Source organism: Boleophthalmus pectinirostris, unplaced genomic scaffold (genome assembly GCF_026225935.1).
Source record: "Boleophthalmus pectinirostris isolate CB_2022bp ecotype Guang Dong unplaced genomic scaffold, ASM2622593v1 HiC_scaffold_5, whole genome shotgun sequence".
Lineage (NCBI taxonomy): Eukaryota > Metazoa > Chordata > Actinopteri > Gobiiformes > Gobiidae > Boleophthalmus > Boleophthalmus pectinirostris.
The window spans coordinates 24,429,230-24,453,526 of NW_026571404.1; the positions used below are offsets into that span (position 1 = coordinate 24,429,230).

At 37.0% G+C, this 24,297-nt stretch overlaps 2 protein-coding genes across 6 annotated transcripts in view; one reads left to right on the plus strand and one right to left on the minus strand.

The window, feature by feature from the left end:
• Positions 1-5,534: 5,534 nt before the first annotated feature.
• sf3b5 (splicing factor 3b, subunit 5) lies at positions 5,535-6,729 on the plus strand. The gene is made up of 2 exons (XM_020921521.2): positions 5,535-5,656; positions 6,161-6,729. The coding sequence occupies exon 2, from the start codon at positions 6,177-6,179 to the stop codon at positions 6,435-6,437; it is 261 nt and encodes an 86-aa protein (XP_020777180.1). The 5' UTR covers positions 5,535-5,656; positions 6,161-6,176; the 3' UTR covers positions 6,438-6,729.
• Positions 6,730-12,285: 5,556 nt separating this feature from the next.
• The window catches only part of phactr2 (phosphatase and actin regulator 2), a 31,522-nt gene continuing 19,510 nt past the window's right edge, over positions 12,286-24,297 (minus strand). For 4 of the 5 annotated variants that reach the window (XM_020921322.2, XM_020921324.2, XM_055162577.1 and 1 more), the window contains exons 3-12: positions 23,712-23,786; positions 22,887-23,030; positions 18,649-19,129; positions 17,954-18,123; positions 17,718-17,874; positions 17,497-17,552; positions 17,290-17,351; positions 16,523-16,660; positions 16,364-16,440; positions 12,286-15,354 (exon numbers count right to left, since the gene is read on the minus strand). In XM_020921322.2, coding sequence (XP_020776981.1) covers positions 15,339-15,354; positions 16,364-16,440; positions 16,523-16,660; positions 17,290-17,351; positions 17,497-17,552; positions 17,718-17,874; positions 17,954-18,123; positions 18,649-19,129; positions 22,887-23,030; positions 23,712-23,786 — 1,376 coding nt within the window. In that variant the 3' untranslated portion in view covers positions 12,286-15,338. The remainder of the gene's footprint in view (positions 15,355-16,363; positions 16,441-16,522; positions 16,661-17,289; positions 17,352-17,496; positions 17,553-17,717; positions 17,875-17,953; positions 18,124-18,648; positions 19,130-22,886; positions 23,031-23,711; positions 23,787-24,297) is intronic. The other variant, XM_020921326.2, reaches the window with a different exon arrangement.

The window sequence follows — 24,297 nt, forward strand, 5'->3', positions numbered from 1 at the left end:
CATGTTGTTAATTCCTCTTAAAACATATCAGGGTTTGTATTTTGTTTCATTCACATATGTTTGAGTAATCCTTTATTATTAGTCATTCTAAATATTCAAAGCTTAACCTTGTGATGCTATTAAGCGGTAGTTTTCAAATTAACAGTTACCTTTTACCTAAATTCCAGGGCTGAAATTATCCAGATGATACTACATGACATACGTGGAACAGAGCGGTTTCAGTTTGAGAGAAGAACTGAGCCTAAATATGCAGGGTTTATGTGTTCAACATGTGTGAATGAAGCGAAACACAACCCATGTTTGTGATGAGGAAACAACACTATAACATGGATCAGAAACCAGTGTAATATGGGCCCTTTAACGGATGCTACATGAATTATATATTAAAAAAAAGTGGGATTTACTTTTACTTAGATTTTCTTTTAAATGTACAAATACTGTATGTTACATACTTGTGAAGCTCAAACACAGTTCAGAGGCTTGAAATTTGAAATTGTTTATTCTTTGTAATAAAAAAGAAAACTACCTGACATTACCCTGGAAATTGAACATTGTTGCTTATTTAAAAAATCATAACATTTTGATCTGACACAAGTTAATTGAAAATGTGCCTCCATTTCAGAATTTTGAACATTCTGATTACAAGGCTTTATTTCAGGTCTACTTAGTTTTTCCTTTCTTCTGACTTCTGTTGCCCTTGTTCAAACTTTTGTTGTTGTTGCCAGCATTCTTTCTCTGAATCCTTGAATTACCCTAGCTGTTCGCCTCCGACCAGTCTGGGGAACATTTAATCATCAACAAACACTCTCTGATGTTATGACGCCCTCCTCAAGTGTTTTTCCAAGTAGTGCGTGACACTTTATAGGAACGCAGCTGTCTGATCCAGGTATGGGCCAAATAATGAGTGTTACCTACAGACAAATATAAATAAAGCATTTTTTTTTTTCAAATAACAACAATAGAAAGAGGAGGGGTGAATTGAGCTAAACACAATTCCTTTCCCTGAAGCGGCGAAACCATGAGCACGTCAACCCTGTCACATACTGCAGTGCTTCCCTCAGGCTATTTCACACCTAAATGAAATAGAACCTGGCCCTCATCATCTCACCACTAGACACTATTCGGCATGGTTCCTAGAAAAGGGAAATAATATGAAAGAGGTTTTACTCATGAACACTGCATTCAGCTTTGGGGGTTCCACAAAGCTGTGTGTACAATTTTGCTTCAAATGTTGTATCCATAGACTATGTATATAAATGGATATAGCAAACCTGCTACTTGTCGCGTTCCAAATAGGGAGTGGGCACTTCTCGCTCCATCGAATCTGGCTCCAATTGACTTTAGATTAAAAAATTGTCACCTCTCTCTCTGTTATTGCTGCAGTGAGCCTCTTATTTGACTGCTGCACTGAGCCTTGTTTTAAAATGTTTGTATTAGCTACTACATCATCCTGGTGTTTTTATTTTGCCGTTCCTAATTCCTAATATGGAACTCGGCTCCAAAGTCCCTCCTATAATTGTTAGCCTCATGAGCTTCATTTGACTGGAGCTGAACAGTATGGGTCATGTCACACTCCCTTAGTCTACTTCTTTATACAGTATGGTCTTATTACTCCATCCTTTTTATGTATCAGTGTACTAAAAAATATGTAGCTATGGTGTACATTGCTGCTATTTTAAATCAGATGTCTGTAAGCAAAAGGCATTACAAATCAGTGGTGATAAATGTTAATCAAAGGTTCTGGCATGGCCCTGGTTTCATGGGGTATTCTGGAGATCAAAAGGATGATGGTGCAAAAAAAAAAAAAAAACATTTGATATGTTCACACATGTTGCCTAGGGTTTCCATAGGCGTGAAAGGATATACACAATAATTTAGCCCATTTTACATAATGTATGATGCAAATATTTCATAAAGTCCAAAACATTTACATCTGAAATCATCATGTCAAGAATGTTTTTGTAGATATTTTGATCTAAATGTCAGATTAATTTTATAATTTTTGCACCCAGCTCATCATAAAGGTTACTTTATACTTTATACTTATTATTGCTTTTAAAGCAGTTTAACATGCTGGAATCATGTGACCCACCTTCATCATGTTATATTCCCCACTCCATGTCATTTTTGCTGGTTCTAGTATGAGGGCAATGGGTCATGTCCCATGTCACTGACTACAGGTTATCCAATACAAATGCTTCTGTTTATACTCATGTTGTGATAATGCATTGATTTTATAAGCTAGCACCTTTCCAGACACCCAAAGTGTTTTACACTGCATTATTTATTCACTCCACACAGCTGCCCTGGGGCAGACTGACAGAAGTGAGACTGACTATCTATGCCATCAGCCCCTCTGATTTCGACACAACAGTTTGGGAAAAGTGTCTTGCCTAACAATACAACAATAATTTGCATTAGAACCACTGTTGGCTCACTGTATATTCCCAATGGTCTCCTATCCAAGTAACCAGCCCGGCCTTCTATCTTACAAGATTTGACAACATGTGGCAGTGCCAAGCAGATATGGTTCCAATATTATATAATCTCATTATTATATACATTTAAAACATGGTTATGTATGAAGCTTAGAGAAAAATATAATTTAAATTTGAACCTATATACTGTTTTCTTTATGTTTTTAGTCTATGTGGGTCAAAACAACAGAGAATAAAAACAAATAAGCAAACCAACAAACAAAACAAACAAAAAAACATAATATACACCATATGTCATATTTGAACCTATTTTTTCTGTTTACATATGACCAACAGTGAATGTTCAGTCACAGCCCATACAGAATTATACAAGAGTCAGGTCTGTCTAAGTGATGTAATGTATATGAGTAAATAATCCGGACATACCACTGTTTCTTCTGCTGGGCCAATCTGTCACGGCGCCCATTTCCAGGCCAATAAAGCAGCCACTCGACCGCCTGCTTCTCCGGCCAATCACAGTACCTCACTTTGTCAGAGGACCAACCAGGCGCACTGGAACAACACTGCAGGACACATTTTGTTTTGTCTCTATTCACTTCCCCATGAGCTGAATCTCTGGGATGGCTTCTTCCCAGGGCACTTGGTTTAAATCACTATATCGCTGACTCCAGTTTTACAATGCCATCATTCAGAAGGGACTGTGAGGGCACCCTGGCTCTCCACTCAGGCAATATTCCCATCCATCCACCTGATTTCATTACCTTTTCTTTGTAAGTGCTTGGCTTTGCACCTCACCTTCTACTGAGCTGAAATATTGGCGATCCATGTTTGATTATGGCACCCAGGTGAGTTTTTACTAGGGCCATTCTAAGTCCGGGATCCAAACATAACAACAAATTTGACTAAATTGTTTTTTATATTGTCTCTGCTACTCACCTCTGATACATGGAGACTCTATTAATAAGATTTCTCACCAAACCAGTGGTAGGTTTCTGTGTGGATTTTCAAAAGTAAGCATTGTCCATAACATTTTGTAATACTAAGTCTTCTCTAGCCAATTAGAAAGTCAATCAAATGAGTGACAGACTGTGTCTCCTTTCAGTAGGCCTATGTGATTATGAAATAGAAATCTGCTAAAGTAACTAGTTACTCAGTCATCCCAGATGAAAAAAAAGAGCATTTTTAAAGTATACACTCAGTTAGAGAAAGCATTTATTGTTTGTATCTTCTGAGATTTACACTGTTTACGTGAATACAAACTTTGAGCTCCTTTCTGCTTTATCCATTACATTTAATTTCACCTCCTAAGGGATAAACAGTGCTGGGCTCAGCTGCAAATTATGGAGATAATAATGGTAATATAATTAAACAGTTTAATTTGACATTTTGGTGTTCCTTCACAATATAGATTTTGTCTATATTTGTGTCTGCATACAAATAAACAAAACAATTACACTTTTCAAATGCCAAACAATACCGACTTGTACTGTCCTATTGCATGTTCACATTCATTGCACTGCTTATTATGGAGTGTCTGCTGAGCTTTACTAAGATTAAATGCTGGTCAAGCGCTTTTCCACCTTCAGGCACTCAAAGCGCTAACAACAAGGAACCACTCACCCATACACACACATTCACACACCAGTGTACGCAACACTGAAGGTGGGTTAAGTGTCTGCCCAAGGACACAACGGCAGCATTCATCTGTGGGAGCTGGAATCACACCAGCCAACCTGTGGGTCAGTGGATCTGACCACTCAACCTGTGATGTTTATGTCGAGAGCTGGATTCGATTAGATAATAAGCTGGAGAACAGACTGCAATGCAATACTCATTATGACCATTTATGCTATTTAGAAAACCACTCAAAAATCAAGGGTTCTTTCATTTTTCATGTTAAGCATATAGGCTTGCACTATCAATGAACTGGCAAAGGCTTTTCATCAAATGCAAATGAATCATTTTTTCACACAAGGTAATACTCATGCCTTCCTATTTGTTCATTAAGTAAGGACAGTGTTCATACTCCTAATTATTATGTCATCCTGCTCTGCTCTCCTCTAGAACAAATCCATTGTAATCATAGAAATGTGGAACACTGACTAAAATAAAATAAGATAAAATAAGATAAGATAAGATAATCCTTTATTGTCTCCCATGGGTAATAAAGCCCTTACTGTTAGTTTTCACCACTGCTAGGGTTGCCAGTGTGCCACCCTACTACAACAAGGGGAACCAGAGGGATCTTTATATCAATTAGATGATGAAGTAAAAAAAATAAATCAAAACATAAATGGGTAGAGTAATCCCTTGTTCATCTTCTCATGAATGTGTGCTCTAAACACTAAGAAGAATATAATGTTGAGTATACTCGCTGTCTTTTCCACTGTTCGTTATGCCTCCTCAGTTGGTGTCTTCACTCCACGTGATTTAATATATTCTTGTTGACTTACATTGTACTGTTCAAACATGTATTGTCATTCAGGTCACATGACTATCAATCAGTCAACCAGTAAATTTTTAAACAACACCAGCTGGTGATTTTTGACATGTACATGATGAAGATGTGTTGAAATGTCTTGGCTGTCCTTCTGGTAACAAAGAACTTTTCGTTCATCATACTACAGAGTGCCTCAGATCTACATTTTGGCAGAGTACCTGCAGATTATATAACGTTAGTTTTGTACAAAATAAAATCTCTTATGATTTTAATTGCAGTTTCATTGTTTATTGTATCGAAAATGCATTCCTTTTTAAAATGAGATCAATGGTCAAACGGAACTGCAGTCAAATGTGAGACAACAAATTGCTATCTGAATGAGGAATGTTCAAATACGGCTGTGGAAAGCTACGATCCATTGTGCACAAGACCATTCAGACAAGATAGAAACTGAGCTGAAAATGGGAATCTACAAAAAAGAAAGAAATAGCCCGTTGCACTTCAGTATCATAACACAACAATAAAATATCTTTATGATAACAACAACAGAGACGATGCAAATAAATAAGTGTTTTATTTCTTAAAACAGAATGAACACTAAGGGCCTACTAGCCCATTAATTGTATCTATTGTAAACTCAGTCGGTACCTTCGACGACCCAACCTTTGTTTCGCCCGGAACTATTTTCATGCGGAACATAGTGGAGGTGTGACGTTTGCCGTGTGGAAGAAGCGGTTACTTCTTATAAATTCACTTCTGCTTTGATCTCTTCTGTTGTGTATGTTAACTCCGTATGTTTTTTATGTGTTTAATGTTACGATTGTATAACAGGTGTAGAAAATGCTTTTAGCTATATTTTTTCTCAGTACTCGTGAGATTCACTGCTGTTGTAGCTAGCATGCTAATGTTGAATGAGCTAACATTTAACGCTAGCTTTATTTATACCGTAGCTACTTATTTATTTATTTATTTATTGTAAATACAGTATGCTCAATAACATTACCACCGTAGCTTAAAAAAGCTTAAGAAAGTAGCTACGTTCTGGTTTGGGTAGACATTTTTGTGGCTTTTAGCATGCTTTGTTTCCTCAGCAGCACGTTACATTTTTGTAAAACGTTGGTGTTTCTGTTGGTAATATAGACTGTAATAAAAGACGTATAGTCTATGGTTGGTAATGATTTTCTTAATTACATTATTTTGTGTTATAAAATAAATGTCAAAAGATATTGGTTTACTAATAATATACATCAAATAACATCAAAACATTTATTTTTTCCAACAGCGGACTCCTGCCCACAATGACAGACCGGTATAACATCCACAGTCAGCTGGAGCACCTCCAGTCCAAATACATTGGTACCGGACATGCAGACACCAGCAAGTGGGAATGGCTAGTGAACCAGCACAGAGACTCTTACTGCTCATACATGGGACATTTTGATTTGCTCAACTACTTCTCTGTGGCAGAGAATGAGACCAAGGCGCGGGTTCGCTTCAATCTAATGGAGAAAATGCTACAGCCTTGTGGACCACCAGCAGACAAACCAGACGATGCCTAGTTTAAACATGCTCAGGTCTTTTTCACAGAGGATTTGTTGGATTTCTTGAACGTAATTGGACCACTCCTAAACTCAAACACAATCTTAAAGACTGGCCAAATCTGATTGTACACCTATTTTGCAATTCTAAATATTTCTGTGGCTAAGGTTAAACTATTTCAAAACAGTGTAATTATTATTTTTCTACTTTGAATCACAATATCTGTACAGGTATAAGACCTTGTTCATCTCATGATGTTTTTGTATAACTTTTTCTCTTAAAAGTAGCAATGTCATTAAAATGTTATTAACACCCCTGTTTTCTTTCGTGCAATTATGAACATTACGAAATTCAGTAGGGAGGAGACGAGACATAAATTCCACAAGACCGCATGTGTGATTGGGTCCACAAGACAAGATATTAATATTTATTTCTAATGTATACATGTTACATGTTATACAAGTTTCTGTCATTGAAGCACTGTATTTTTGAACTAAAGCTTCTTAAAAATATTTACTCGACAGCAATCAAATCCACTTGTAAAAGCATGGAAAAAAGAAATCTTACAGGATATGTTTTTTCACTTGTGCACAATCTTCTTGCGACTTTGTTTCACAAGATCTTGTGGCTCGAGATCTTGCCCCATCCCTTCAATTCAGTCACACACACTGAGCTTCAGATCAATTTTTTGCAATTAAATGCAGTAATAATTAGTGGTTATGAGTTATGGAAGTAGTGGAAATCTTTGAACTGAATTTGTGGATATATTTGGACAAAATTAATCATATAATGCATTTGAGAATTTGTTTAAATAACTTTATATTCACCCCCTTCTCTGCTATCTTTTCCAATCTAATTTAAATGTGGAACATGAGTGCGAGTGAGTGAATGCATTTTAACATCATGAGAAGAAACTTACTTTAAATACCGGCATAATTGCTGCATCATGCACAGCATTTTCATATTTTACAGTCTGACAGTAGTAAGCACTGGCCTTGAATTTTTATCAAAAATTACTGCATTACAACATGAATGCTCCTTCAGTACATATACGTGCAGTTGTTAATGACAAGATATACTGTGCCAAACAGTCACCCGCACATAGTCAGAGGAGGATGTTCTGCATGATGACTCACTGTTGGCTTCAGAGATAGGGCCATGGCTGCCAATGATGTCCTCACTCATGCATGTGTGTTTGGAGGGTTTCTTAGTGGGGTAAGTCCTTGCCATCTGTTACCACTGAGCCAAGCATGGGAACAACATTGCCAAGTGAGCTCAGTCAATGTGGAGTCGAGACACAAACTACTTACTGTATATATTCACCCTTAAATGAGAGAAAAAAAATAGGAAATGTAATTAAACAAAACAAGAGTGGATTGTTGTGTAGTATTTGTGTTAATAAAACATAAGAAATGTGTTAAATTGGATAGTGACAATAAATCTGAAAACACTGGAAAAAGGGAAACGGACAGAAAATAATCAAAAAATACATCGAGTGACTTTGAAAGAAAAAAAAAAGTAAAAATCTACCACCCTCACAAGAGATGGATAAAGGAATGAATAGAGAAATACTTGGGTCATATCAAGTTTGTAGCACTGTTATTAAACACGAAAATATTAAATAATTAGATTCAGTTGAGTTCTTTGGTTAGTGATTAGAATATGCTGTCAAGCTTTTCATGCTTTTCTCCCTGAGGTCTACATAACGCAAAACATATTTCTACTTGTTGAATATTGGCTGCTGTAAAGTGCACCCACCTCGTACTATTAGCTTTTAAATGCTAATGAAGTGTGAGTGTGGGCAGCTTTCATTATTATCTGGGTAAAAAAAAAAAACACACACACAATTGCTCTTCTTAGTAGTGCATTGAGAGAATCTGTTCTTCCAGGTGCAGAAAGCTCTTGCAAAGATAAAAGGTGACACATGTCAGACGTCAATGCGTGTCAACATAGATCAGAATCATTGCGGTTATATTTATATACCGTTATATTTGGAAATTTGTCTCCTTTACTTTTACTACACTAAATTACATAGCCAAATGGATAGGTACACAGTTTTATGGCTTCTGTTTATTTTTTACTGCTGTTCATATAGAATCTTGTACTAGTGTCTACTTTTAGATAGAGGAATTAAGAAGTCCAACCACACATGTTTTAGTACTTAATGCCATATAAGCATCTAATTTCTGAGTCAAACAAAGCAAAAACTGTAATATGTTAAATATGGCACTTTTTTAAAACTCCTACAGTGGTTATTATGCATTCTGTTTTGCATACTGCTGCTTGTACTTTACCAGGTTATCCAATGTTGTGAGTTTAGTCATGATCGGATCTGGCACACAAGAGATAAAGAGTATAATTTGGAAGGCATAAATGCAGGGACTGAAATTAAAAGATGAATGGCATTTGGTTTATAGGAAATGAATCAGTCTGAAAATGGCAGAATATTGGTCTAAATACAAAAGTGGGATTATGAATGAGAGGACTGAGTTGCGTCCACATTGCCTCATGCCTGTTGTGCGGATCGGGAGGAGGTGAGACTGCTGCAAGTCCCAGTGCAAGCTCACTTTGCAAACAGTTTCTAAATATTGGATGTGTTTGCCTGGAACCTCCTGAATCCTGAATTAGAATAACAAAACAAAAAAAAAGGACAATAGTGCTTGATTGTTTTATTTATTTTATTTGTAAATGAATGACTAATGACCAGAACATTGACAAAAGAGAATATTATATATCTAACCTTACAAATGGTTTTGTTTGCCAATTCACAACAAAAAACATAACAAATCTAACTTATAAAAAACGTCCAAAAAGTGTTGTACTTAACATAGGCATGAAAGCATGGTTCTCGCTGTAATTTAGTATAGTGTCACAGGTCAGGACATTTTAAAAACACTTTTTTACAGTCACTTTGCCAGTGTAATATAAGTGTATAAAATTAAAAGAGCATAAATCTTGAAGTAATGATGACATTTTCACTGACCACAGGGGTGAAGATGAATGTCCCCTTTTTTAACCACTGGTTATTACAGCCCAGGACACTGGCAGTGAGCCAGCAGCAGGAGGCTCGGCTCACACTGTGCAGGAGATCTCCTCGAGTATGTATGTCTTCAAAAGATAGCTTTTGTAATAGCCTAAATAACATAAAATGGATCTTACTTTCTTTCTGTCATGGTTATGGTTTAGTTAGCATTTACTTTGATCTAGAAGATTTGTGCAGAGGTAGTACTGCATTTCATTACTTTCATTACCTCGGAGCTGAGGTGGCTCGGGCATCTGTTTCGGATGCCTCCTGGATGCCTCCCTGAAGAGGTGTTCTGGGCACGTCCCACCAGGAGGAGGCCTCAGGGAAGACCTAGGACATGCTGGAGGGACTATGTCTCTCGGCTAGCCTGGGAACACCTCAGGATCCCCCCCAGGGGAACTGGAGGAAGTGTGTGTGGAGAGGGAAGTCTGGGAGGCCCTGCTCAGACTGCTGCCCCTGCGACCCAGCCCCTGATAAGCTGAAGAAAATAGATGGATGGAGTGTTGACTCCAGCCCGTGTAATTGTTGTAAAAGATTATATTAGAATGACAAAATACATATTTGGTTAGAATGGGTTAACTGCAAACAACAATTCAATTAGCTTATTGTTTGAATATTTATCATCTCTAAAATAGCAATAATAATTCAACTTGTTAGAAATGCAGATATTTTTAATAAGTCAGTCTACCCGAAGGCAGTTATGACTACAATAGTAGTTCGTAGTTACACTAATCACAAAGGAGAGTGCCGGCTCCTGGACTATAGCCCTAATTATGGAGCACTATTTACAAGACTAATACATAGTATAGTGAATTTCCCACAAAATAATATCCAGATAGTTTTGTCTGATGGTACAAACTGAAGAATGAAATGAGTCATAATTTGCAGCATATGTGGATGTTTCAAAATTGTGTAAGATATAACTGTATATTATAAAAGTGAAAAGACAAAGGAGAATATTTAGATGACTGACTAAAGCAGGAGTGTTACAAGGCCAGCTCCCAGCAGCCACCAAGCAATGTATTCTGCAATAAAACAATATCTTATTTTGCAAGGTGAAAACTTAAGGCCTGTTTCAGTTTGAGGATGACGATTCTATAATGACTCATCAAGGACAAGAGATTGCAGTTGTTCTGTTCTTTCCTGTGTCTGTATTTTTTTTCTTTTTTTTTTTCTTGTCATCTCTCAAGCATGAAACTCCATTACGCCCACACACGGATGATGGTACAGGGACGATGGTAAGGCTGGAAGTGAATACTTCAATGGTCATTCACTGTGGTCACATCTCTGGAAATACAAAGCTCATGTGTACCTTCTTTAAATTTCTACCATACCTGTTCATAAATATATATATATATATATATATATATATATATATATATATATATATATATATATATATATATTATATATATATATATATATATATATTTTGCAGAGTTAATTCCCTTAACTGTGAAGTGAACCACACTGACCTGACTGACCTGTCAGTGTGGATGTTCCGTGTGAATATGGACTTTGGGCCAGTTTTTCAAAACCCGCCCAAAGTCAATTTGAAAAGTCAATTTGAAAAAAAAAAGTCATAATGGGAGTGTTTCATACAAATTGGGTATTTTGGTTTTTAAACTGCTATTAAATTGTCAAAGATTAATATTTTTTTTATATTATTTTTCTCTTTCCACTGACATATTGATTGTGTACATTACCATAAATAATTAACCCTTTAGATGCCACTTTGAGCCCAATACCACATACAGCAAATTTGAGTTATATGCAATAATTCAATAATAATACACTTTTTTTTTTTTACTCTGACTTTTTCCATGAGCCCTTAAATTCATAGATATATTAATTAATGCTATATTGGGATATATTCTAACTCTATGAATTAAAAGAAATGGTACTATATACTGGCTCATCCATATGAACCATCAGTGGGAAGATAGAGTTTGTTGCATTTTTTTTGTTTTGGTATACTGTCATTTTAAACAAAAAGGTTTTGCCCATGCTGATTTCTCCCATAGACTTCCATTGTAAATTCAAATAATGAGTTTATAATAGAAGTCAATGGATACGTAAATTTCCGAAACATGCTAAGTGTCTACAAAACTTCTCACGTCGCCAAAATTGGTCAGATCGGGATGAACCTCGTATGTTTAAAATGCTGTAAAAACACGTCTGTGTGAATTTTCATGGCAATCAAACAACCACAGCCAAAGTTGTCATGATAAATGTACCTTCAGATACATAAATTTCCCTTAACAAGGCACAAGGATTAAAACACCGACCCTACCTATTCAGGCTGAGTTCTTCTCTTAAACAGAAAACACTCTGTTCCACCTTGTGATGTCATGTAATAATACAGGAAGTGCTCCACTGTGTTTTTAAACCCCATACACCTTCACTAGAATCATTTGGATGATTTCAACCCTAGAATTGTCAGTCTCTACTGAACAAAATGTAAAAGTTAGCTATTAACTTGAAAACCACATCATGACATCACAAGGAGGACAGACCATTTTGAGGTTTAGAGATGTAGACAATCCTGTAAAGGATTACTCAGACATGTTTGAATAAAACAAAACACAACTCTAGATTTGCTTTTGATGAGGCAACAACATTCTAACAGGTCTAAAAGCTCACAAGAATCACTTTTGTACAATAGGACCTTAATGTAAGCCTTTTTGTTGAATATTTAAAATTATGTGAGAAAATAGGGCAAAATCTATATTCAAAAAAATTATATTACTAACTACTAACCAAATTGGTCCAAATTTATCCTGGGAAGATTAGCTGAAATAAGAAGAGGGGAAAAAAATAGCTATGAAGAAACAAACCACATCGATGTTTGACTTTTTATGTACAAAATCATTGCAGATATTTAGATGTAACAGTTTAGTAGATATACTGTACAGTACAATTACAATATGGATTTCAGGTCAAACATAGGGTATAATAATAAGCAACTTGTCAGTGGAAATGGTCCAGTCCTATAAGTCATATACACATTTTAAATTCCTACAGAAGAAAAAAAAAAATCAAATTGCAACTGCATTTGTTGAACATATCGTAAAAACGTAACAGCAGCAGATTATGGCTCTCAAAATCATTTGGAAAGTAAAGAAGAAAAGGCTCAAGCACCAAGACATGTTTGGGATGTAAACATTTTGACAGATTGGTTCTCTAGCTGTCAATTTCAAACTTTTGATTTGCAGAAAGGGATGATGGAATGCCTCAAATTCAACTTCAACTGTCTGAATATTAACATTTGGCTTCTAAATAATACAATTGGAATTTAAAGATTTCAAAATAAGCTGTAGCATATATTTGCAAATAAACTTTTAATGGAAATTGATAGGCCTGTCTCGATAAGTACTATATCAGCTCATCTTTCAATACATGAAAGATGGAACTATATTTTATGGGGTCAATATTTGTTGCGGGGACTTCCTCTTTGTACTAGTGGTAAAAGTGCTATTACTTTTCTGTACTGTAATATTTGAGCTATAAAGGGTGCAATAAATTACTTTTATGAATCATTATAAACACAAATCAATTACTTATTTATTGCTGCTCATACTTTAAACAATATTGTACATTTAAAATACTTTTGGGGGGGAGAATTCTGCTTTATGGTTTGGTTTCAGTGTTATCATTTATCGCCTTCAATAATAAATCATACTTAAAAATTTGTTATCGTGACAGGCTTAGAAATTGATTTGGATGTAGTTATAATATATAGAGAAAAAGCAAAGCAGGAAGTCCTCAGTGTATTCTTCACTGTTTGATATCCATGTAGCTGATGAATCCTGAAGGTGGACTACCTTCACATCTACTGTATGGAAACAGTGGTAAAAATGATTTCTTGATGCACACGCTTGACACATTTACTCATCTGTACAAAATAATCAATTGAAAATAGCACACAAATGTTTGAATACTGCTTTGAAAGACTGTACATCCATAATTATCCTGGTGCAGTCATTCATTGAATTATTCATCATTTTCTGTTTCTGTGACCAACAATGAGGAGCATATTGTGGGACTATGAAGAGCTTTTATCAAAAGCAAAGTGCGTCAGCAAGTTCCAACTGTAGGTCACTGTAGCCTCGAACCCAATTTCCACTGGAGAAAAAAATGTAATTCATGTGCACTTAACGTTCAATAATTACTTGTTTGAAATATTTATGTGATTTTGAAAAAAAACCCATGAAGAATTATACAGCCAAAATGTACTGATCTTTGACTGATCTCATAAGAAAGAACTGCTTTAAAATGGGTCTTACACTTACACTTCAAATGCTTAATGTTTTTAGTGTGCATTATTAAATTTTTTACTATTTTATTTTTAAAAGCATCTCCTGTGGATTTTAGGAGTGTGGACTCAAAATAGATTTTAGATTTCAAACAACCCACCAGCTGTCAAGAGTCTGAACCATGGGGAGTTCGACTGCCTCGTCTTTCCACCCACTGCACACAGCCAAAAGAACAGGGGCAAAACAAAAGAGGCTCGAAATATTTAAACTTTGACTCAGCTAAGAAGTCAGACTAGCACATGCAGCAGTAAAATTGTGCTACCAGCTCCAACAGAAGAGGTTTGGTGGACCAGGACTTTCTATGTGCAGTCTGTACATTTGTTTACTGTTTTTTCTTCTTAGTTTTAAAACAAATATTATAATACATTATAGAGTCCCTATCGCATAGCTCACAGCTCCTGACAAGTTGGATGGAGAAGGTAAATTTTCCTACAGACAGAGCAATTCCTGGGTTTCAGATGACATTTTATAGGCCGTTATTTATGAATACAGATGGGGGCAGCTAAAATATTGTTAAAATGCAAAATTATGTAATACAGAGAGTTCTTGGGTTTAGTCATTAATTGAAAATATCAGGTTTAACATTTGTGAATTTACCTTTTGGATATTTCATGGCAAAGTACAATGTAATCAACAGGAATATCTGGCTGTTGTCCCCCATCTGGGAGTATAACATTATCATATTGTACAATCTGAAAACCACCAATAACTTCTTAATTAGCAGGCATTGTAATTTAAATTAACCAGACTCATTGAATATTAATCATTTTAACTGTAAATAATTTTTAAAAAGGATATAAAAAATATTTGCAGAGTAAATGCTGTTCCAAATAGAGACACTAAAACTTAATTAACAGATGTCCAAACATTATTTGGCACCAAGTTGTCCATATGTCACTTGAAACGAAATAAATAAAAGAAAGAAAAGCAGATCTTCGCTGTGTCCTTATATTACAGTATGCAAAGAGAAAAGACCGGTTTTGCCATTGCACTTGTAGGTAAAAGCCTAAGTGACCAGTGCTCCTACAATATAACACTGACTATGAAGAAGAAAACACTAAGATGAAGAATCCTTATGATATAATGCCCTCTAGTGGCAACACACTTTCAATATGTTAAACAGCAGTATTTGAATTCATTCTAAGAGGCACACACTCCCTTCACAGAGGCGTCAGAGCTCAGCCACTCAAATGTCCAGTTTTCCTTGTTCGGCAGGTTGTCCATATCTGGCATTTTGGCTTGAGATAGTTCAACATGGGAGGGGGCAGAAAGCATCTCTCCCACCATGTACAGCTTAGTCATTTTACTCCCAAATCCTTTAAATACTGGACTGAAATTTAAAAAAAAAGGAAATTAAAAAGAATCATAAATTATTACAGGCAGCTCTTGGCCATTAAAATAAATACTTGGAGTGCTTCACAAGGCTTGAGATATGTGCAAATGTTTGTCTGAGAAAAACAAAAAGGTCCAAGACACGTCCGGAGCTGCCACACAAACGTGAGGATACAGGTGTGAAGCAGAAGAGTGGACTCTGCTCTGTGGACCACCAGAGGGTTATGATGACCAAACATCAGAGATGGTCAGGGCCGATGGAATCTGAAACATATAGAGCTGGTAAGTTTAAAAGTTTTTTTAAAAACAAATTTTTAGTTTTAAAAGGTTCAGAATATTGTTTTCAGAAATGCAAATAAGATATCCTAAATTTGTTATTAATTAGGGAAAGGCACAGTGTAGAGTGTGATGTCACCCATAGTCAATCAAGTGAAGTTTCATATTAGCACAAAATTGTGAAATAAAAACACCAGGATCTAGTAGAGCAGTCAATATGAACATTTTAAGGCAAAAAAAGAGCTTGACAACAGCACCTAAAAGAAAAACATTTGCTTGTTGCATAAACAAATTGTAAATGGTCACATTTTTATATAGCGCTTTTCCACCTTCAAGGCACTCAAAGCACTTTACATCAAGGAACCACTCATCCATTCACACACTCATTCATACAACAGTGTACGCCAACTCTGAAGGCAAGGTGGGTTAAGTGTCTTTTCCAAGGACACAACAACAGCATTCACCTGTAGGAGATGAAATAACAATGCCAACCTGTGGGTAAGTGGATCTGACTGCTGTTTATGTCAAGAGAAACGCTCTACCAACTGATCTGCTGCCGCCCAACAATCTTAAAGATTAAGATAAACAATCTTGACATATTCTGGTTTCAGCAGTAATGGGTCTTAAATGACAACTACTACTGAACTTGTCACACATTCTGTTTTTTAGAGCAGTGCTGCCACTTTGTGAATGTTTTGATTTATGAGTGAATAAATCTGAACTTTATTGGTAATCAATGCCTGGGGTTAATGAATGAGAGGTAATGTCTCTAATGGTGGAAATGGCTTAGAGGGACCGATATAATATTAATATTGATCGAACAGGGCCTAATAAACTGTACGGTGATAAATAAGTGATGAAGCTGGATTTATGGTCAGAGTGTACAATAGTGCGTGTGCGTGCGTGTGCGTGCGTGTGTGTGCGTGTGTGTGCGTGTGTGTGCGTGTGTGTGCGTGCGTGTGTGTGCGTGAGGCGCAGTGGTGAGAGGAGCCAGCACCTGGTGAACTGTTTACTGTCCTCATGAACCTCCATCTCTCGACTCTTAAACTCATTTAGCTCCTTACGAATAGCAGCCTAGAGGCACAAAGAAAAATAATTATGCACAAACACAGATTAGAATATTAAAATTCCTATTGCAATGCATAACACCCATTACCTTGTCAGCAGGAGTGAGCCGGGTCCAGGGCTTGTCTGCTCGGCGGTCGTAGTTGCTGGCATCTGTGACCTCCACGTATTCATTAAAACGCAAAATCCTGCGCGCAACTAATTCTGCGACTGTCGGCCTCACGCTCAGCTAGAAACAAAGAGCACAAATTTATTTACTTGATGAATACAAATGGTCATGGTATTGGTCTTTCTTTGAAACACTATAGAATAAAACTTCTTCCCAAATAATTTTCTATTGTTAAAAGATGAACAAACCAATAAAGCATTGCTAAAGGTGCGCTGTGTAACTTTTCTGGAGGAGGACCTGCCACCTGCTTGTCTCAATGGAGATATTATTTTATACTGTTTTGCCTTTATTATTCCACAGTATGGAAATAAATTTGTTAATCACAATGAAGACAATGAAGTTAATGGCAAGATCTATGGAGGAGCAAGAGTGCACATGACAAGAATTTATGCTTTTCAAGGTATTTTTGAGCTATAAAATACTGTAATTGAAAGTAATGCATGTATGGCCCTACAGTGGAACATTCCATGCATGGAGACAAGTAGAGGAGCCTTAGAAGTTACATAATGTACCTTTAAGTATGCATTAATTTGACTTTTGTCAAAATCCCTTGTATCCACTAGATGGGGTTGTTTCATTACAAAGGCCAGTCTTCTGCACTATGACTCATGAGGTGGAGGGAAACATATCAAGGTCTAAATATAGCCTTCCTCTCAGTTCCTGTTCAGTGTGCGTTGTATTTACGGTACCTTTCTAGAGAGCCGTCTTTTAATCTCTTGTTTGGCTTCTTGTTCCTCTGCTTCATTTTTTTCTGTGAATAGACAAATCAAACATTCATTGACTTGTGGTATTTAACTCAGAATAATGAATAGGCTTCAAAGAGGATATACTGGTATGTGTTTAACAGTGAAGGGATGACCACGTGACCAAAGTACATCTAAACAACTACAACTCACGTTTGAGGATGTTCCTCTGTTCCAGCTCCTCTGTGGTGGGTCTTTGGCTTAAACGCCTGAAAACGTTTTAAGGGGGAAAAAAAAGTGTAATGAATAAAAATGTGTCACATGGCCAGTTTATTCTTGTGTATTCTTGTTATCGGTGGCAGAAACACAATGTTCAGCCAGTTTGGCAGAGCCCGGTCTCACCTAGCTCTGCTTTTATGACCGTGTATGTGTACCTGACGAGTTTGGAGCCAATCTGTTGGCGCAGCTCCTGCCGCTCAGTCTCAGAGCTCCGTGGAAGAATGTTCTTCTCCTCCAGCTCCTTCTTGCTCGGTCGGTTTCCAAGTTTAATATTGAGAGTGTCTCGCCTCCGGATTTTGTTGGCCAGAGAGCCTTCAAAGGACAGGTGAATACAATATATATCAACCTGAAGCTTATTTTATGTGTAAATGTTAAAAATGTAATAACATACTGTTTGTGTACTCATCATCCTCTTCCTCGTCATCGTCCCGATAAAGGATTGGTCCGTCTGAGTCAGAGTCACTGGTCTGACTCCGGGGACGGTCTGGGATCACCGTCACCTCCGGGTGCTCCGTGTTCACACTGAGGCTCTGCTGCTTTTCAGACTGACCCCCCACTGAACTAAGGGCAAAAATAGGACAATGTTTAAACAATAACTGACACAATTCCAACAATATTTAAGCAAATTTGTATTTACATTTAAATATCAAAATTCTAATTAAAAAATCTGACATGGGTTAGAATCAGCTTAAATACTTAAATACCAATCTTGACACATTTGAGCTTCTATACCTACCACTATTAATTAATATTATTGTTTTTTTGTGTGTGTGTTTGTTTTTTTGTTTTTAGATGCACTACTTTAAAAAGGTGTCGCACTATGCAACTTTTCTGGAGGCTCACCACCTGCTTATCTGCTTATCTTCATGGAAACGTTACTGCTTGGAATGTTATGGCACTATTCACCAATTATATCTACCCATGTGCATGTACACAAACAGGTTACATAGTGCATCTTTAACAACTACATACAGCAAATACAAATTGTCACTTCAGGGGTGAGTTCAAGGGTCACACAGTGTTAATCAGTTAAGTAATAATAGACATTACATAAACATTTAATGAGTATCTGAAGAGTACTGGTACCTGGGACTATTTTGGGGAGCAGGCTCCCCCTCTCCTGTCCTCTCCTCCTCTCCTGTTTGCCCCCCCTCCTGCGACTCCTTCTCCGCCTGTGAACTGTTCTCTGTGTCCTTCTCTGTGAAGGAAGTGTCCTCAGTGGCGGGGTTAACATAGGGGCTGGCTGCATTGGCCTCTGCTTCCACAGCGTTCTGTGTCTCCTCCACTGAACTGGGAGCAGTCTGTACAGATTTAGGTACAACTTTAGTTTCCTTCCCCTCTGAGTTTTTGGACACAGCAGGTTTTGGATCAGAGGATTTGGAGTCTGCTTTCTGCCCCTGTGTTTTGTGAGGTCCAGAGGAAGATGAAGAGTCAGATTTCCGGTTCACCTTTACATCTGTTCCGGAAGCGCGTGCAGTAGTTCCAGAGTCCTTAGAGCGAGGACTGGATGTGGAGTTTGAGGTTGTTTTTGTGGTAGTGCCTGTCTTCTTTGGCTGGGAAGATTTGGCTAAAAAGAAATGAGAAAGGTTAATTTGTGGCTGTAGTTGAAAAATGTATTCAGAGAATTGATGGATAAAGGCCATTTCCTGTTGAAGTTAACTTAGGTGAATTTGATGAATTATATAAAATGTGTAGTCTTCCTATTCTTATTTTGAAAGAGCTAAAAATCTTTAAAACATGGTAAACCACCATCACCACACTGATGGTATAGTCACCATAACAATTAACTGTCAGCATGTGGCATGGGATTTATGTGGATGCCCTTTCAGACCCACACCATTTTCATCACATACACAATTTTCACTTCTGTATTCAAGAATAGAAATACTCATGTTACTTTAATTGTTTTGCAGCTGTAATTACAAATTATTATTTATTACTATTTTGAGAAATGCAATTCAATCCTTCATTACATTTAAAATGAGAGAAATGCAGTGCAAGCCCCACTTGTTCCAATCCACAGCTCTCTCATCGTTGCATTACTACTTTTTTAAACGTACAAACACAAAGCACTGCTTCACCTGCTCTGTTTGGCCAGAACTCAGAAAATCCATATTTCAATTTCAACTGTTTACTTGGTCAAGTTTGTGTAAACCACTCATAATACAAGCCAATACTATACTAAAATTGCTTTAAAAGTAACTAGTACTTTTAATAGTATTTTTCATGCATACTCTTCAATTTTGGCAGTAGTATGTGTAACCGAGTTCATTTTTAACCATGTAACTCATGCAACATGTCACACTTTTACTTAAGTACCAATTTTTTGTAGACCTTTACATCACTTACAGAATAATGCAGTTTACTTAAAATCAGCAACTTAAAATGCATTTCTCAACCATATTGTTTTTTACTGTGTGCATGTCTATATGCACATACCAAAGAAACCTGTAATATGCTATATTTGCCACATATTTATGTGATACATAATAGTAATAATAAATGTATTTCTCTGTTAGACAGATGACCAAATGTGATGAAAATACTGAAGTAACTCTTAAAAGCTTTTCACAAGGGTCTTTGTATTGGTTACAGTAGCCTCAAGTTAAATGGAAAATTATAAAAACAACTTGTGCCATTTTACAAAAGGCACCAGGCATTCATTAAAGAAGAAGCAGCAAGGAGATCACGCAAGACTTTGTATTAGGGGGACAAAAATATGATTCAGAATATAGTATGTGCTACATACATAGGGGTATATTAGTCATGCCAAACGTCACACTTATAATACCATCCACATGACAATCTTCACAATCAGTTTTATGCATGCCATGCAATAAAACCCACCCACACACTACTAGTGTAATGAATCTACGTGTTTACATGAGACCTAACCCTCTATGTGCATGTGAGTTTATAATTATACACCTAATACAAGTGAAGATATTGTTAAGAAGATAACCATTTTAACTATAAACTAGGGCTGTGAAATATATTTTAGAGAGATCAAGAGTCGCAAATGTCATTGGCTGTTGTGGATGTTTTCTGTTCAGGAAAATGTTAATATTGGTGCTCGATCAATATTTTCAAAATACATATTTTTTTTAATCATACCACCCAGACCTAATGTAAACAATCCAGTTTTTAATATTATGGAGTCGAGCAACAAAAAGGAACAATGTCTACAGATGATGATGCAGTAAAAAGATCTGCTAATCTATTTAATGTTTGATCAAAAGCAAAAATAATGCATTCATTTTTAGACAATGTACTTTAAAGGGCCCATATTACCCTTTTTTCTGATCTAGGTTAGAATGTTGTTTTCTCATCAAAAACAGACTTGTAATTGTGTTTTGTTTCATTCACACATGTTCAACACACAAATCCTGCACATTAAGGCTAAGTTCTTCTCTCAAACTGAAAACACTACCCAGTTCTACCCAGTGTCCATGTGGTGATACAGGAAGTGTATCACAGTCCACTGTGTTTTTAAACTCCATACACCTTCACTAGAATCATTTGGATAAGTTCAGCTCTGAAACTGTTCATCTCTATTGAACAGAAAGTAAAAGGTAGCTGTTAACTTGAAAAGTACCACTACATGACATCACAAGGTGGAACAGAGCATTTTGAGTTTTGGAGATGTAGAAAGACTAATAAAGAATAACTGAAAGATATGAATGAAACAAAACCCAGCTCTAGGGATGTTTTTGATGACGTAACATGGCTTAAAGCTCACAGGAGTCATTTTGCATAATATAAGACCTTTAAAATGTTTGATTGCAAACCTAATACCACTTTCAGAGTTTTGACCCAATGGAACAGAGCTACCAACTTAAAGGGGAAACGTGTTAACAAGGCTAGAGGATGCTGGGTAGTGACACCTCATTCACGTGCATGCAGGGCCCAGGCTAGCACCAGCTAAACTTACCAGTCCCACGGTTAGTGTTGTTATTGTTACGGGTGTTAGCTTTAGTTTGATTGGAAGAGCCTGCTTTTCCAGTGGTTTAGCTGTTTTTTTAGCCCCAGTGGAGGCCTCTCTGTGCCTGACTGTGCTTGCAGCGCCCCCTGAGGGTTTGGAGGAGGCAGGCTGGGAGGCTGTTTGAGGCTTTTTAGTCGGAGTATCTCGGGAGCGCACCTGGTTTGAGCGCGCGATGGGTTTAGAGTCACTCCTCTCTGAGCGCCCAGAGGAAGCAGGAGGGAAAGGTAGTGGGAGGTTAAATTAAGATGAAGGTCAGATGAGAGTTGCAAGATCAATTGCTACAAATATCTATGCTAAACAACCAACTATTATTTTAAAGGTGCACAATGTAACTTTTCTGGTGGAGGATCCACCACCTACCTGTCTCCATGGAAAGGTTATAGCTTTTCTTGGGATGTTTCACAGCATGGCATTACACTTACTATATCAAGCTCAATGCAAGACAGATACATTTAATGTCATACTGTGGAACATTTAGAGAAAGCAATCACATCTCCATGAGATGTTTCATCATCTAAATATTTTGAACATAAATTATACCACATAAAGTATTTTACACATACATTAAGATATTTATAAACATTGTCTGAAGCTTGAAGCCTAAAACAATGATTCTGCCAAATACAAAATAAACACATTACAACCTGCATGTTTGTGCCTTTGTGATTATTGACCTGTACAAGAATATATCTCCAAATGGGGGAGTTCAATGCTAACACAGTAGAGATGAAAAACACTTAGGCAGGAGCTGGTCTCTTAGGGGAGAGCAGGGCATTAGGAGACCGCCACAGCTTTGTTCGGACTGTGAGCCTCTGCTGTAGTAGGCCGATATAATGGGAATATCTATTTGTACACATTAGGCAGAGATCCCAGAGAGGATTGAGTGTCAGCCAGTTAACTGTGCTGCTGAGCCAAATGCGTTCCTTCACCAGAGACAAAGACTTCAAAGAAACAGCTCAAGAGGAGAGAGGAATCAGGAGGCAAAAAGGGTCTAAGCTCCAGATATATTTAAGTACATGTCTTTTCAAGGGTAGATGTTAGAAGAATACAACGATCTACATGAGTGGGCTTCACACATTCAGATCCAGGCACATTTTGTAACAGCTACAAATAAATCCGGCAACACTTATTTGAAAAACAGACCTCCATGTTCCAAAACCACAAGTGTGAACAAAAATATTCCATGTTATGAGATCAAACTCAAATACATAAATCTCAGTTTGGGGTTAAAATGCCCAATTACAGAAAGGTCCGGAGTTTAAAATGTTTGCATTCCTACACAGATTTTCTATTGACTTTACTACATTACAAAATAGGCTAAAGGGATAATGGTATATCAGACCTGTTCTGTCCTCAGTGTTGTCGACAGGTGCGACAGCTTGCTCCTGCCGTTGTGCATCAGGTGATTCTATGTCCACCTTGACTTCCTCCGACGTCACACTTGATGTGGCGTGGCCGTTCAGGTTCTCATTGCTCACAGGCTCATCTACAAGAAGACAACTTATGACTTAAAGAATTGGAAAAACATACTGTAATTAAGTTATTTATTATCTCTTGACTATATAATGCAAACCACACTATAAATACATTGCCTTTTGCGTCGAGTTTAGGTTTTCATAACATGTAAGGGGGTAGGAAAACATAGATTCTTAAAATACCCCTGTATATGAAGAGGTTAAACAAATATAACAATTAGTTGAGACTAGACTTTAGAGACTTTTTATTCCATTAAACTCATGGCTTTTGGAAATAGGCCACATACAGTTGGTGCTGTGATCTACAATATCAAAATACAGCACATTAATACTTGAATACAAATGAAGCCACATAATTTCAGCCTGGAAGACCTAACTTCACTCCCATGTACCTCACAACTTTTACGTTTACTACGTTACTACGTTTACCTCTTCCTTCATCGCCTCACTTCAAAGTCACTCCCCGCTAACTGCTGCACCTCCTCCTATCCAATCAGCGGTCAGTCTGTCCAATTTAAACCCCATTATAGGTGCATGGCCATTTCAGTTTGTGCTGCCCACCACTTCCTCCTCAGCACCCCCTTGGCTTCTCATCCTCTCATCGTTCACTTCACTCTCCTCATCCTCTCTCTGAAAGTCTTATGTAACATTTATTTGCATTCTCTATAGTTGCAATAAATCAAATCACAAACCTTGGTCTGGGATGAGTACTCCTTTTTTGATGAGTTCCTCCCGCGTTTGTCTTGTTGAGATTTTTCGTTCTAAAACTGAAAGATAAACCAAAATAAATTGATACTTGAATTGAGAGTTAAAACAAAAATAACTGAACTTTATTAAGAAAAAAAAGTAAAAAGTAAGTCCACTTGTTTTCGTTTTAACTTGTCTATAATAAACCAAAATACATTAAGAATAATTCACAAATGATGTACTCTTTAAAACACTTCTGCTCATATCCTCCCACACATTGTTTGTGTAAACCAATTCCTGCCCAACACGGCATGTAGCTGCACCACTTACTGAGTTTAATAAGAGGAAGCACTAAAACTCATTTCTGACATCCTCCCAAAGGCACAATGACCTCTGACCCCTCCAGCTCCCAACACAAAACCACTTCTGGGATCATGAAGACATTTGCGTGTTTAGTAACATGACAGTCTGAAATATGATCATAGTTTGGTTTGGTGGGGACTACAGCCAACATAAAACAAGTCCTAGATTTTCAGTTTGGATGTACAGGCTGCAACATCAGTGTATGTACTGAAACTGTTATGGGAAGAT